The sequence below is a fragment of the Otolemur garnettii genome, unplaced genomic scaffold, assembly GCF_000181295.1.
Source record: "Otolemur garnettii isolate 467f Iridium unplaced genomic scaffold, OtoGar3 scaffold00025, whole genome shotgun sequence".
Classification (NCBI taxonomy): domain Eukaryota; kingdom Metazoa; phylum Chordata; class Mammalia; order Primates; family Galagidae; genus Otolemur; species Otolemur garnettii.
Genome location: NW_003852420.1, coordinates 20,998,997 through 21,015,096, shown reverse-complemented (window position 1 = coordinate 21,015,096; position 16,100 = coordinate 20,998,997). Strand labels below are relative to the sequence as shown.

The 16,100-nt window shown below is 48.5% G+C and overlaps 1 protein-coding gene across 1 annotated transcript; it reads right to left on the bottom strand.

Moving 5' to 3' along the window:
• Positions 1-4,299: 4,299 nt before the first annotated feature.
• On the bottom strand, positions 4,300-7,575 carry CUNH1orf216 (chromosome unknown C1orf216 homolog). Its single transcript, XM_003788181.2, has 2 exons — positions 7,537-7,575; positions 4,300-5,239 (listed from the first exon to the last, which is right to left on the bottom strand). Exon 2 carries the CDS (start codon positions 5,232-5,234, stop codon positions 4,548-4,550), a length of 687 nt encoding a protein of 228 aa, XP_003788229.1. The 5' UTR covers positions 5,235-5,239; positions 7,537-7,575; the 3' UTR covers positions 4,300-4,547.
• Between the last annotated feature and the right edge of the window lie 8,525 nt (positions 7,576-16,100).

Sequence of the window (16,100 nt, the reverse complement as noted above, 5' to 3'; positions counted from 1 at the left end):
CACCCCTGCCCTGCCCCCGGGCCATGTTGTCCCGCTTTACAAATGTTAAAATCTGGTCACCCTAATTTATAATAATAATTACAATTCAATGTTATTTACTGTGTGTCAGGTACAGTTCTAAGGCTTTTGTACATCATATATTTGCTTCATCCTTACAACTATATGAGGTAATTATTTAATATTACTATTGTCCCCTGTTTCTTCTCTGAGGTGAAAAAACTGAAGCTCAGAGAAGCTAATTAACTTTCCCAAGGTCACACAAACAAAAAATGATAGGACCAAGATCCAAATCCAGGGTATCTAGCTACAGAGTCTGTGACCTTAAATAGTAGTTGTGTTCAGAAGAGCCTTGGCACATTGAGAAAAGAGACTCCTGAAAAGTCACTGTCCTGTGCTCTGAGGGCTCAACACTGTCTCATTATAAGAAATCTTCATTCAAATTTAGCTATAACCCTTTGCCAAAACAGCTGTAAATGGAATTTATTAAAATTGGTTCAATATTATTTCTGTTTGAGTATCAAGCATAGACATGAAAAGAATTATTAATGTCCTAAGTCACTGTTTTGCTTTTTTTTCTTTTTTTGAGACAGAGTCTCACTTTATTGCCCTCGGTAGAGTGCTGTGGTATCACAGCTCGCATTAACTTCCAACTCCTGGGCTTAGGCCATTCTCTTGCCTCAGCCTCCTGAGTAGCCGGGACTACAGGTGCCCACCACAATGCCTGGCTATTTTGTTGTTGTTGTTGCAGTTTGGCTAGGGCCAGGTTTTAACCCACCACCCTCTGTATATGGGGCCAGCACCCTACCCACCGAGCCACAGGTGCCACCCTCACTGCCTGTTTTAATGAGGTTTTTTATTTGTTTGTTTTTTAGAAATGGGCTTCTCATTATGTTGCCCAGGCTGGAGTATAGTGGCTTTCCACAAGCGTGATCATAGTGTACAACAGTCTGAATTCCTGGCCTCAAGCAATCCTCCTGCCACAGCCTCATGAGTATCTGGGTCTACAGGAACCAGCCACCAGGCCTGCTAAGAAGTATGCTTTGTGAGGCTTAAAATATGTATGCCTTATTGGAAGGGGCAGAGGGACATGAGAGTTCTCTGAAACATTTCAATTATAAGTTGAATTATTATTTAAATAATCTATAAACATGCCTTTATTTAAACCAATTGAATTATACCATCTGTGGTAGTCGACCTATAAGATGGCCCTAGATGATGACTGCCCCCAACACTTATAACCTGTATCACATTCTCCCCTTTGGGTAACTTGCCCTTAACCATAGAATATGGCAACATTCTCTAATGAGATTACAGAATATTGTGACTTCTGTCTTGCTAACACTCTATTACTTTCTTGGTTTGCCTACTTTGAAGAAGTAAGCTGCCATGTTGAAAGGGCCCACATGCCAAGGGACTGAAGGTAGTCTCCAGCCAACACCCTGAGAGGAATTAATGCCACCAGCTAGGACCACACAACCAGAACTGATGTCTAGCTTGAGAGACTGATACAGAAGACTCAGCTAAGCTATGCTCAGATTCCTCACCTACAGAAATGATGAGGTAATAAACATACATTGTTTTAAACCATCACATTTTAGGGTAATTTGTTATGCAGGAGTAGCTAACTATCATACCTTCTTTATAGAAATAATGAATTTTGGGGAGGAGAGGTCAGGACAGCTATAGCAAAGACTGGACATAGGAAGGGTTAGGGGCTCAAGCCAGGGCCAAGGCCAGCAGAACCCTGGAGCTGAGAGATCTCAGACTTGGAAACTGAGGATCTTGCTTAGTGTGGAAAGCAAAATAAAAAGAAATGAAATTTTGAGAAATCAGCAAACCATACAAAGTACTGTAAAATAGTAGAGTCCAAATTGGCATCAGCAGATATCTTAAGTCACACATGTACAGTTGGCCCTCTGTATCTGCAGGTTCCACATTCTCAAATTTAAGCATGAATCAGAAACACAGTAAGTTTGGTGCTGTGGTTCATGCCTGTAATCCTAGCACTCTGGGAGATGTAGGGGTATGATCTCTGGAGCTCAGGAGTTCAAGACCAGCCTGAACGAGAAACCATTATCTCTACTAAAAATAGAAAAATTAGTTGGGCACTGTGGCAGGCACCTGTAATCCCAGCTACTTGGGAGGCTGAAGCAGGAGAATCATTTGGACCCACAGCACTCTAGCTTGGGCAACAGAGTTAAGAGTCTATCTCAAAAAAAAAAAAAAAAAATATATATATATATATATGTATATGTATATGTATGTGTGTGTGTGAGTGTGTGTGTGTGTGTGTGTGTGTACAGCAGTATTTTCAATCCGCAGATTTTGGTATCCATGGGGAGGGCCTGGAAGCAATCCTCTCAGATACTGAGAGATGACTGAATATTATAATTATATTGTGTCAAAACCATCTAAGAACCTCAACTCAGTTTTTTAAGGTTGGGGTGCCTCCCTCAGGGAAGTGGGACTCCAGGGCATGGTTGAGTAATTGAAACAATATGTGTGTATGGTATGTACCTCATAATTTATTCAGCCCCAAAGGTGACTTAGGACAAGGACAGTCCCACATGGGGATCTCAGGGCAGAGGTCAAGTCTTCCCCTTCAGACTACGAGGCCCCCCAGAGACTTTTCCACCTTATTAGACTGCCAGATATGTGAGTCTGAATTCCTCCTGCCCAGGGTCTTCCTATAACTACCCCCAGCTCCCAGTCCAGGACACTGCTCAAACGGGGAACTCAGATAGTATGGAAAAGATACTACCAGATGACAGGTAACATAGAAACACATACTCAAGAAATTTAATTCTCTGCCCCAGTTTATTCATCCTGGGTTATTCCAGAAGCCAGGTTCACACTCAACATGCAATAAATACAGACATAAAATTCCCAGGGCCCATGCTGTACCCTCACTTGTTCTGCTTTTCACCCACCAACTTGTCAAGGATGAAACTCTTTAGTGACAGACAGGAAGAGCCCCACATTTGGCAGGTAGGGACACTTAGGGCCAGAGGCAGCATTAGCGACTTCCATACCATAGCTCACCCACCAGGACCTTGCATTCTCTTGGCTCCCAGGAGCAAAGCAAACAGCATGGCTATCTTAGTTGTTGGTTCAACCTGAGACTTGCCCACTTCCCAACTCAGCCTTGTAGTAGAGAGCCTGTCAATATTGCTTCAAGGCCCATGCAAGGAAAGAGGGGGTATGGCCCAGTACCTTAAGAACTTACAGAGGCTCAGCTGATAACACTGCCCCCTGCTCAACCTGGAAAGCTGAGCTCTGGCTCACCTAGTCTGATTTTAGAGAAGTGGACCAAATCCATCCAGTGTTGCTAAAGCCAGAGAGGCACTGCAAGGTACAGGCACAGAGAGAGAAATGAGATTTTCTCCAACAGCCTTGGAACACCTTATCATTACTTGTAAGCCAATAAACACATGTTCTTTTTACCAGAAACTTAAGTCATATGGTTTTCAACCCAGTGGAGAGGTGTGCTTTGTTTGGAAACTGTCATTTAGGAATTCCCATTCTCCTATTCTTCACAGGGTTCTTCCATTGTCATCTCCCCCACGCTCATCTCCTATGTACCCATCAGCAGAATTCAAGAGGGACAGTCCCCTATCTGCTTCTCTGTCTCTAACTTCACCCTTGCCATCATCTCTATCATCACCCCTCAGTTCCCCTCCCTGATACCAATTCCTTACCAACTGCCCTGACAAAATTATAGCCATGCAAAAATGCTGTGGCAGGCCAGAGCAGCCACTTAACCTCTTACAGCAAAGTCAACATCAGGGACAATAGCCTTAGTAGAGCAAAATCTGGGTTAGGGAGGGAAGGAAGAGGAGAGCTATCAATAGCTTGGAAAATCCTAGGAGAATGGATCAGCTACAACCCTCACATAAATGACAGCAAGCTGGCTCCCTATCTCCAGGAAGCAGTGAGACTCAGTGGAGAAAAAAGGCTAGGGTAGGCCATGGGTAACACAGGGTATGAGCAGATGCCCCAGAGGTGCACTTGGATATATATTAGCATACACCTGCTCAATGGTCTGCCTGCAAATACACATGCTCCTAACATACTCTTCCCATGCTTGCTCCTACACACATGCACCCCTACACATAGGCCCGCACAAGCAAGGGCTCACTCACATACACTCAATGCAATCTCACACACTCAGATTCACTCATATGTACACACACCTTTGGCATATACATCCTCGCTCACGCACCTATAGACACACAGCTGAGTACCTATTCACATGTGCTTATACAAATGTACTCACTCTTACAAACATGCTGTACACACATATGATCACTCTTACATACTCACACATAGGTTTTCATACGAGTTAGCTTGTGTGTACACATGTGCACACACAGCAAACTTAAGCTCATTTCCACACGCATATTCACATGTCTACACATTATCTGTCTACATGTAAGCACACACACACTCTCATGCTTACCTGCACTCGTGCCAGCCAACAATCATGTACAATCACACACACCTGCAAATATATGCATATTCCTTTGTACACTTGTGGAGGCACACACTTAGCCCTGGTCCTGGGGCCTGGATGCTGCTGCCCTCTGCTGGAGACAGCGGATTAGCTCCTTTCTGTTGTCTAGGATAGTGTCGAAGCTCTCTTGCAGCCGAGCCTGCTGATCAACCAACTGGTTTTGCAGGCCCCGGATCCACTGGAGCAGTGCCAGGCGACGGTACATCACCAAGTGCACGTGGTGCTTCTCTTTCTCTCGCTCTTTGTAGCGCTCCTGAGCCTGCAGCTGCTGGACAGCCTGAGCCACCGAGGGCAGAAGGGGATCAGGAGGGCCAGGGCCTCGAGGGGTCCCACAGGCAGGTTCAGGACTGCTGCTAGGGCTGTTGATGCTCAGGGAGCTGCTGGCATAGCCGTTGTCCTCCAGAGGGGAGCACACAGTGCCAGCACCACCCATCTTCTCAGGTTCAGCTCCAGGAATCTCTGCCCCCTCAGGGGGACTGCGGACCCCTCCCTCTGGAAGTCCGGGGGCCTGGAAGTCCTGATTGTCAGAGGAGGACTCAGAGGAACTCCTCGTCAGGATAGGTTCCACTTTGCCTGGTATCCCATGCCAATTCTCATTGGCATCCTTGGCACTTGCCATGAAGTTGGAGTTGCTGTCTGGCTGGAGCTCAGGTTGGCATACTCTAGGAGGGTCCGACACGAACTGGCCCCCCTCAGCCAGGCCTGGTTGGATGGCGAACATCTGGTCTGCAAAGGGGAAGCAAAAGAAGGGGTCACGGCAGGACAGGGTAGGGTGCCTGAAGTCATGGCCACCTAGCTTCAGGGATAAAGCAGCAAACAAGAGCCTGGCCACTCCCCACCAGTCCCTTCCCCTTGGTGACTCTCCTCCTCTCTCTCTGCCTTTTGCCTCCTGCAGAGGGGTCTTCCTCGGCCCTCAGACGCAGGTTGTCTTCTCATTCCGTGCATTTCTCCCCAAATGACCTCATTCTCTGCTGTTGCTTCAGGAACCATCATATGTCTGACAACTCTCAGAGCTGTCTCCAGCCCAGATCCAACTGCTACCCAATCCCAAAACCAACCATAGGCTCCTGGAATTCTGCATGTCCAAAACCACTCGCTCCTTCAGCAAAACGGCTCTACCCTCCATCCAGTCACTCTTGCCAGAGCCTGGGATTATCCCAGACTGCTCACTCTCCCCTCTCTTCCATCATCTAATAGGTCACCCAATTCTGGCAATTCTTTCTCTTCACTTACACTCGGGTCAAGACATTTCTGACCTCCATTATTGCCCCAGCCTTTTCACTAATTGCTCTGCCTCCAGTTAAAAGTGTAAATTTCCCTGGTCACAACCAGGTCCCTGGTCCAAGTGCCCTCCCTAAACTCCTGCTAAGCCTCTATATGACCTACCAGGCCCTGCTTCATCTGGCCCCTGCTCACCCCTCCATACTCACCTCTTGCCTCTCTGCTCCTCCCTCATACCCAATCACACCAACCTGCTCAGAGATCTCAAAACACACCACTGTGTTTCATCCTCACACTATTCCTTTGGCCTATAATATTCTTTCTTTCCTCTCTCCTCCCTCTAAGTACCACCCTTCTCCACCCAGCAAATTCCTTTTTGTACTTCAAAACTGAGCTCTGGCTCGGTGCCTATAGCTCAACCGGCTAAGGCGCCAGCCACGTACACCTAAGGTGGCGGGTTCGAATCCCCAGTCCGGACCCGCCAAACAACAATGACGGCTGCAACCAAAAAATAGCCGGGCGTTGTGGCGGGCGCCTGTGGTCCCAGCTACTTGGGAGGCAGAGGCAGGAGACTCGCTTGAGCCCAGGAGTTGGAGGTTGCTGTGAGCTGTAATGCCATGGCACTCTACCCAGGGGGACAGCTTGAGGCTCTGTCTCAAAAAAAAAAAAAAAAAAAAAACTGAGCTCTAATATCCCCGTCTATTGTGATATTCTCCTCACAAATACACTTCACTATGCCTTCCTCTGGGTCCCCACACAGTTTTATCCAAGTTTGTGTTCTGTCCTTGGCATACATAGCTGATAGTCTCCTGAACTGGCATTTCTTGTTTAACAGTGTTGTGACATCAGGTTATAATCTGGCTCCCTGATTATAGACTTGGAACTCCCCCATATTTCCTCCTTGGTATTCCCAGGAGCCGGCACAGAGCCTGGCACTAGCAGGTGTCAGTACATGCAGGCACTTGCTGAGTGAGTGAACGTGACTGGGGACTTCTCTGCTCAGAAGACAGAGCTAACAGCAGCAGGAGGCTACTGCCACTGCCCAGGGTTGCAAGAGCTGGGTTCAGTCTCCCTCTGCCCTAGGGAGCACCCCTCCTCCACTGATAAGTGTCACTCCTGAGCTTGCCCCTCCCCTGCAGGGGCCCCTGGAATGTGTCTACTATCCTGTGTCCCCATACCCAGCTTGCTCTGTCTCCTGAGGCCTTGGAGGGAGGGCACATCACACCACAAAAAGTAGGGTTTGAATTGACAACAGGTTTTTCTCCTAACCACACATTACCACTACGATTAGACTATTTGAGGTCATGAAGCTGAAGGATGCTGTAAGCAGAGCAGGAGGATCTCCACCTGGCATCCCACACTCGGCGGTGGGCAGAGGTCCTGGAAGGTATGGGGGTAGGAACAGCTTTGTAACCTGCGTGCCCCCTTCCCTCTCAGCAAGGTTTGTGGGAAGGTGCTTGGAGATCACCTCTTGCCCCAATTTTTTGTTTTTCCTAAACTTGGGCGGGGCCCCTAAGGAAGCTGGCATGGGGTAAGGGTGAGGATGGCGCTAGGATCATGGGTTCAGAGCTTTTTAAATGGGAACCAGACACCCCAGGATGGGGGGGGTAGCTGTGTAAGATGGGGACAGGCGACCTCCTTTCCTGCCTTTGCAGGAGAGGGAGACTATCCCCAGGAGTCAGAGGACAGAGACCGTCCTTCCCTAATCTCTGCTAAGGAGGCAGCTAGGCGGGGGCTGTGAAGCCCCTCTTAAGCGGCTGGAGCCTCCCCCTCCAAATCCTCCCCCTGGGGCCCAGACTCACGGCCTAGAGGCGCCCGCTCCGGCGCGGCAGGTCTGGTTCCGCCGGCGCCGTTCGGGAACTCGTCACTGTTGGCTAGGATGCGGGGGTGGGTCCCTGGGGGTCCCCGCGGTCCCGAACGTGCGGGGCTCGCCGGCTGCGCGCCCAGCCCCAGGCTCAGACTGCGGAGTCAGGCGGCGTCTGCGCGGCGGGGCGGGGCGGCCCACGTGGGCCGGTTCGGTTTTCCGCAGGGCCGCCGCGCCGGAACCGCCTCCCCCTGCGGTCCCCGCCGCCGCCGCCACCGCCGCCTGTTTGACCCGGGCCTTCCAGTCCAGTGTCCTCTCTCGCATCCTCTCCGGCATTCACGGGGCCCCCTGGCTCGGGTCAGCCGTTCACCTCACTGCAGACAGGGACATTTTCAAGATGGAACTCTCATCAGGCACCACCTTCTGGCTATCAACGCTTCTGTGTCTTTCCCGTTACAGGGACAGTCCTAAGGCAGCAGCCGCAGGGCTCTGGGGTCCTGCCCTCCTGCCTCTCCAGCGTCGCCCTTTACCCTCCCTGTCTGCAGTTGGGCCTCACGCCCCTTTCTCCCAGACAGCTTTTCCCAATGCCTAAAATTCTCTTCCTCCTCTCCACATACTCTTATTTCAGATCTCAGAGAAATCCTCTCTCACTCCCAAGACCCTGTTAGTTTCCCTTTTCTATTCAGGGTTAGGGCTTTTTTCCTTTTCTTCATAACATTTATCACAATTTAGAATATGCTGATCATCCAAAGGACTGGAACGACTTACGGAGGTGGTCGACAAAAGGAACCAGGCCTTAGAATGTGGTGCACATCACGCCTATGAAAATTAGGTCAACTTTAAAAGGAGGTGGTCAACATGATTCTACTGTATGTATTTATTTTTGTGCTTACTTAAAGTCACTTAATGCAAACTATGTTTTTAAGAGAAGAAAATCTGGTCTGCGGCAGGGCTCGGGGCTAACATCCGGCACCCAGGACAGGTGTTTCTGTCTCCCTGTGGGATTAGGAACCCCACCTGTGCTTGTACAATGAGTGCTTGTGCTTTTGCAGAGTTGAGGAAGAATGTGGTAAGAGATGGTCCTGCCTTCCAAACTCTAGTGGATTCTTCTCATAGATCTGTTTTACAGAAACATGATCCCCTCACTCCCTGCCTCTTTGGGGGAACTGTGTAGAGGTTGAGGACCCAGTTTGCAATTAAAGAAAAGAGAACACAATCATTGCTCCCTCTAGTGATCTGAGGCATCCTCTTCCAATTCCAACCTGATTCCAACTCACCATTGTGCGATCTAGAGACTACATGGCAAATAAAATCACAAATCCTATATACAAATACAAGGAAAATAGAAAAGAAAAGATTTTTACTATTATGACAACTATTTTGAGAGGGAAAAGGAAATAAAAAGAAAGTAGAAGTAACTCCAAATTTGCACGCTCATCCCATTAAGAAAATACAGGGGGAGAGCTCAGCCAATGTTAGGTTCTGTGGCCTAACTAATCTTGCCCCTTCCTGGGTGGTTTCCCTTGACTTCAGCCCAGGTCTTCCTCTTTGTGAGGAAGAAATCCTCACTCCTAAAGGCTCTGAGCTTTGGTGATACAGGGTTATGCAGTTCTCACCCTAAGTCATCTAATTGTTTGCTCTTCCCAGAACAGCCCTTCCCTGCCTCCCGTTTGGGTTCTCTCCCAGCTCTGACCACATGAGTCAAATGACAGCCTAGTGAGTCCAGGGATAGGAACCCCATGCCAGGAGAGCCAGTCAGAGGCCTTCTCTGGGACTTTCTGAAATGCAATTAAAGGAAGACAAAGCAGAGAAAACATGAACCTAGGGCTGCAACAATTATATTCTCCGCCAAGTGAAAGAAGTCAGTCTGTAGCAAGAGAAAGTGATGCCGACACACAGAAGCTGAGCTGAAAGACAGAAGTCCTGATAATGGGCCAGGCACAGTGGCTCACACCTGTAATCCTAGCACTCCGGGAGGCTGAGGTGGGTGGATTGCCTGAGCTCCCACAGGAACTGTCTTAAAGGGCTATGGCATTAAGATGGTTGAGAACCACTGCTCTACCTCTTCCTAGTATTCTAGCTACAAAAGACAAAGAATGACATACATTGATTTAAAGCCATCTCAGATGTTGGAGACCAGCCGGGGCAAGAGCAAGAACCATGTCTCTACTAAAAATAGAAAAAATTAGCTGGGTGTTGTAGCAGGTGCTACTTGGGAGGCTGAGGCAAGAGGATCGCTCAAGCCCAAGAGTTTGAGGTGGCTATGAGCTGTGACACCGCTCTACCAAGGGTGACAAGGTGAGACTCTGTCTCAAAAAAGAAAAAAGTCCTGGATGACGTTCCAGTCCCTCTTTCCCTAGGCTTTATAGTTTTGTATGTCTTCCAGCCCTTATTTTGCCAAGCTTAACTTGAGAAGAATTTCTTTCACTAATAATCAAAAGAATCCTAATTAATGCAATAGCACAACGTAATGACCCAGGGCTTCCCTGGGTTCCACTCACGTACCTCTCAGCCCTCATTAAGTAGTCTTAACTCCATTTCCTCTTGTCCAGTGTACATTGTCACCCCTCTTTTCTTCCATCCTCTGTCACTTTGAGGAGCCTGAAATGCCCCTGGAATCATCTTTGTGTTTTCTGGTTATAAACGTTCCTCCCAAGACAATAAAACCTCCTAACCTGCAGACCCTAGAATCTCAGAGACGGGAAGAAAACTCTTAGAGAGTCCTCAGGTGCAATCACATGCAGTACCACACCTACCTCTACCTCAGCAGTTCTCAACCTGTGGGTCGCGACCCACAGGAACTGTCTTAAAGGACTGTGGCATTAGGATGGTTGAGAACCACTGCTCTATCTCTTCCTAGTATTCTGGCTACAAAAGACAAAGAATGACACGTTCTTTTAAAGCCCATATTATACTCTGCAGGGCAGCACCCCAGCCCTGCATAGCTGAGTTATCAGTTCCATTGTTCTAAAAATTAGCTGCTTCTAAATAACATAATACCAGATGAGACAGGTGAATTTCAAGAGCATCAGACTGTAACCTCTTTTCTTTCTTTTTATTTATTTATTTATTTTGAGACAGAATCTCACTTGGTCATCGTTGGTAGAGTACCTGGTGTCAGCTCACAGCAACCTCAAACTGTGAGGCTCAAGTGATTCTCTTGCCTCAGCCTTCCAAGTAGCTGGGATTACATGCGCCCGCCACACACCCGGCTATTTTTTTAGAGACTGGGTCTCACTCTTGCTCATGCTGATCTCGAACCTGTGAGCTCAGGTAATCCACTGGCCTCAGCCTCCCAGAGTGCTGGGATTACAGGCATGAGCCACCATGCCCCACCCTTGTAGCCTCTTTTCTTAGCTAAGCACAGTGTTGTGTGAAGTACTCCAGTACTGTATAATTAATAAAGTCAGTGCTTGGACAGTGGTCCTGACCACTCCATAATTTTCAGAGAGCTGGGAGCCTAGAGAACAAAAAGCACCAAGAAGGCAGGGCTGTCCATGTCAGCATAGACAAAGACACAGCAGAGATGTTTGTATTCTTTTTTTTTTTTTTGAAACAGATTTTCACTTTGTCACCTTCAGTACAGTGCCGTGGTGTCACAACTCACAGCAACCTTAAATTCTTGGGCTCAAGTGATCCTCTTGCCTCAGCTTCCCTAGGAGCTGGGACTACAGGTGCCCTCCACAACTCCTGGCTATTTTTAGAGACAGGGTATCACTCTTGCTCCTACTGGTCTTGAACTCTTGAGCTCAGACAATCCACCCACCTCAGTCTCCCAGAGTGCTAAGATTACAGGCCTGAGCCACCATGTTAGCCAAGATATCTGTTATTCATTCATCAGAAGCTTTTGCAGGGAATCAATCACCCCAAGTGAAAGGGTATGTGTGGCTATATCAACCCACACATATATATGCCAGGGACTTAATCCTTAGGAACACAGAAATCATCAGAGATGGCCAGTAACCAGGCTGTACAGGGCTCTGTGCAAGCCCTACCAACACAAAGATCCAGCAGTGGGCAGTGTGTAAGAATCTTGGCAAGGGCTCGGCGCCTGTGGCTCAAGCGGCTAAGGCGCCAGCCACATACACCTAAGGTGGCAGGTTCGAATCCCCAGCCCGGACCCGCCAAACAACAATGATGGCTGCAACCAAAAAATGGCCGGGCATTGTGGCAGGCGCCTGTGGTCCCAGCTACTTGGGAGGCTGAGGCAGGAGACTCGCTTGAGCCCAGGAGTTGGAGGTTGCTGTAAGCTGTGATGCCATGGCACTTTACCCAGGTGGATAGCTTGAGGCTCTGTCTCAAAAAAAGAAGAAAAAAGAAAAAAAAGAATCTTGGCAAGAAGACAGATGTCAAAGCCAAGAGAGGCTAGCAGTGAGTGACCCGAACCAGGCCCCAGGGTGTGGCATGTCAGGCAAGGCGACAAAGGGAGATGAGAGGAATTTCTACTCCAGGAAATAGAATAGGCATAAGGGATCTTCATAGGCAGATAATTTCTCAGTGTCAATATTTACAGAAAAAAAGAGGAGGGTAGGATGAAGGTGTTTCAACCTCAAAAACCTTGCCCCTTCCCATCTGTTCATGCACACACAGCACACAGTTGTAAACAGAGAGCTTACTTTGTGCCAGGTACTGCGATGGGAATTTAGAAGAAAATCAGAACTGCTTGTGGTCTTGGGGAGCACCCTGCTTTGAAAGGGAAACAAACAGGACAGAGTGAGCTATACAGTGGGATGAGCCCTGCAAAAGAGCCAGGAGGCAGAAGTAATGAGCATCAAAGAGGAGGAGGAAAGGCTTCACAGGGGTGATAGCTGAGCCAGGCCTTGACAGATGAATGGAAGCTTACCAAGAGAAAGAAGGAGAAGGCCTAGCAGAGTGTATATTCATAGTGAGTTCAGGAAACACAGGGGAGGCCAGTGTAGCTGGAGCTTGGGAGGAAATGGGGGTAAGACGAGGCAGGAGGTAAAGCTGGCCCAACTGTGAAGGGTCATGACCACCCTTCCAAAGAGCTTGGGTTTCATAGTTTACAGCAGGGAAATAACTGAGGGAGCCTCGAGGGTTCTACATCAGAACAAAGTGCAGTCCTGGATTACAAACTGCAGTCCTGGATTACAAACTGCTAACTTGCTTTCTTTTGTTTTCCTGAGCTCACATCATCTGTCAACTTCCCCACACGGCTGTGGAAACTTAGGCAAATCAAATCATTTTAACCTTTTTGGGCTAAATAAAGATAATAGGCCTTGTAAATTGTTCACTAATGTTACAGTAGTGAACATTGTTATTTGGGCTCCCAAGACCAGGCATAGCCCCAGAAGACCTTTGACGTACCAGAGAGCCCTTAAGGCAGATTAGAAGGAAAATGATTCCCCAGAATTGGTTCATCTTGGGAAAGGAAGGCCTAGGAAGCTGGTGACCTAGTTGTTTTGTTCACCCATTTTTCCATTGCCTCTTAAAGGTTAAATGTCTTTTTTCTTTCTTTCTTTTTTTTATTTTTTCAGACAGTCTTACTCTGTTGCCCTGCCTAGATTGCTGGGGCATTGTAGCAAACAGCAACCTCAAACTCCTGGCTCAAGAGATCCTCCTGCCTCAGCCTCCCAAGTAGCTGGGACTATAGACGCCAGCCACAATTCCTAGCTAGTTTTTTTTTTTTTTTCTTTTTTGAGACAGAGCCTCAAGCTGTCACCCTGGGTAGAGTGCTGTAGCGTCACAGCTCAGAGCAACCTCCAACTCCTAGGCTTAAGTGATTGTCTTGCCTCAGTCTCACAAGCAGTTGGGACTATAGGCACCCACCACAAGGCCTGGCTATTTTTTGGTTGTAGGTATCATTGTTGTTTGGCAGGCCCAGGCTGGATTCAAACCCGCCAGCTCTGGTATATGTGGCTGGTGCCTTAGCCGCTTGAGCTACAGGCGTTGAGCCCCTAGCTAGTTTTTAGAAGAGACAGGGTCCCACTTTTGCTCAGGCTGGTCTCGAACTCCTGAACTCAAGTAACCCATCTGCATTGGCCTTCCAGAGTGCTGGGATTGCAGGAGTGAGCCACAGCTCCTAGTCATAAAGTGTCTTTCTAGTCTGTCAACAAATTACCGTGTGATGTCCTTAAGTGAAACATGGCCATTCCACACCCTCTATTTTGGGTTTTTGCTCAGCTGTAAAAGGAATAAAGGGGGGAGAGGTACATCCAGTCAGAAGTTTAGAAAACATTATTTTTAAGCCCTGGAATATTTTTTTTTCCTTCAACAAAATCTTCTCTCTTCCTGTGAACCCTCTACCATAATTGGCTCCTGAGTGGGCTCCCAGAAAGCTTTTAAAGCTCAGTGGGGCACAGTTTCAAATATACTATACCAGACGAACCTAGGAAATGAATTTCCCACCTCCATCCTTATACCCCTGACCCCCAGGAAAAAGACAAAGGGTGTTTGGGAGTTGCTGGAAGAATGAAAAGTTGTGTAGACTCTCTCCAGTGCACCCAAGTGGTCAATGGCCTCTCCAAACCCTCTTCCACCAGAAGACCAAAAAGCCAAATCCAAGGTCCCAAGGCTGTTGAACATACAGTGCCCAGAGCAGTAAGTAGATGGAGAAGTTGAAGTGAGGGAGGAATGAGAGGAGGGAGTGCCTGCTCCACCCCCTTCCTAGCAGCTGCCTCTGTGGACTGTATAATCCTCACGCCCTCTCCCAACCCCACCCTCTGGCCGCCCACCTCTCCCCCGCCTGGCCTCATTCATCAGTAGGAGGGCACGAAATCAGCACAGCCTTTCAGGGCCTGACAGTTCCTTTCTAGGTGCCCCCCACATGTAACCACTTAACCCCCAGCACAAAGGGCCAGGCTGAATGGGCCTGGAGCCGGTGGCTCGTGCGGAGGGGGAAGCCTCAATAGGATTTGGGGAGCTGGGTGTATAAACGGCTCTGCTCCAGCAGCCCTCAATGGAGGAGCTGGAGTTGGGGCATGTGCCTAGGGGAGGAGTTGGGCAGCTGCATCCCGCCCCTGAACAATGATTTATTCATTCTCCTGAAAACAGGCTGGGGGCATATGGCCCCACAAATCGCCCTGAGCCTCAGCTGACTCCCCTGGCAATCACTGCACTTTAGAGCACCCCCTCCCACCGTAATTTATTGCCTGAATCTTGCCCTTGCTCTTCCTGGTAAGGAAATAGAGTGTCTTACAGAGTGTTTTAGCAGCCTGAAGTTCAAGCAGGCATCATTTGAAAAGCTTGTACCCAATCTCAGTCTTACTCTCCTTGAAAACTTCCTGCTCAGATGTTTCATTATACCCATTTCCCAGCAGGAGACAAAAAGGGGCATAGCCTGTAGCCTGACTGCCCCCAGAGGGCAGGCCTGAGAAAGTAGCAGGGCGCTGGGGAGGGTAGTCTGGAAATAGCTGGCAGGTAAGGGGAATGCTGTAAAGGTTTGCTGGATGAGTTAATGGCTGCTAAGCAAAGGAACCATACTTGCTCTTCTCACACCTACCCTTAGTCTCCTTCCTGTAGGCACATCTGGCTGTAGTTTCCAGAAAAATGTTTGGGAAAACTTTGGGGATTAGGGGACAGAATGAAGCCAAAACAAAGATGCTAAAAACTGCAGATAAACAATGCAGGGTGAGTGGGGGATTTCAGGAAGCTAAATTGTGACAAGAATAAATTTGTTCTTGCCCTCTCAACGCCATGCTTCATCCCCCCGGGGCCAGATCACACGCACAAAAATCATCATAAATAAAACTAAAAATCAATAATGTTAGCAGAACAGGGAGAGCCAGAATGAAGTGACCATCCTCAGACTGGCCTCTGGGCCTCTTGGCCCCAAGCTTGTAATTACCTTGTCACACAGAAAACAAATCTGTTGTTGGTGCTAAGTGTGAGATCCCAGGCGGAAGGCTGCCCAGCAGAGCAGGGGGGACAAGGGGTCCAGTAAGAAGACTGATTGGCCTTCAGTGCTGGCTGCTGAGAAATTAGAAACTGACAAAACTAAGGCCTATACAGGTTCAGAAAGTTTCCCTTAGGAGGGTGGACACAGTGATCCTGCCTAATACTGGCGGTGGGAGTGAGAGGGAGACCAGGGAAAAGGCCTCAAACCCCAACCTGTGAGCCTCCGGAGGGCAGGATGCTGCTGCCCTCTGGTGGGCACAAAGAGATGACATCCACGCTTCCAACATGGGAACTAATTGTAAAGAAGTCTCTCCCTGTCTGTCCTAAAGCCTCGGCTGCCAGGACTAGTACACTGATACGTTAAATTTCCTCGGAAGCTGGCTCTGAGACAACTTAGTGTGCTGGACGCTTATTATAAAGTTTCCTTGGTGTCAACATCTGTGGGAGAATGAGAAAGAGCAGGAATGGGCAGAAGAAGCTGAGTTGTGATACGGGATATTGACAGCCTCAGTCAACCCCACTGGGAGTTCTGAAGGTAGAACAGCCTGGCAGACTTGTCCTGATATGAGCTGACATGACTAGGCCTTTATATGACAGTTCTTTTCTGGGCGCTCCCCATATGTAATCACTTAACCCCCAGCCCAAGGGCCAGGCTGAATGGGCTTGGAGCCAGTGGCTCATGCAGAGGGGGAGGTCTCAATAGGATTT

What these genes read in the sequence shown, in the direction of transcription:
- CUNH1orf216 (XM_003788181.2), bottom strand. Translation starts at nt 5,234, where the DNA reads ATGTTCGCCATCCAACCAGGCCTGGCTGAGGGGGGCCAGTTCGTGTCG.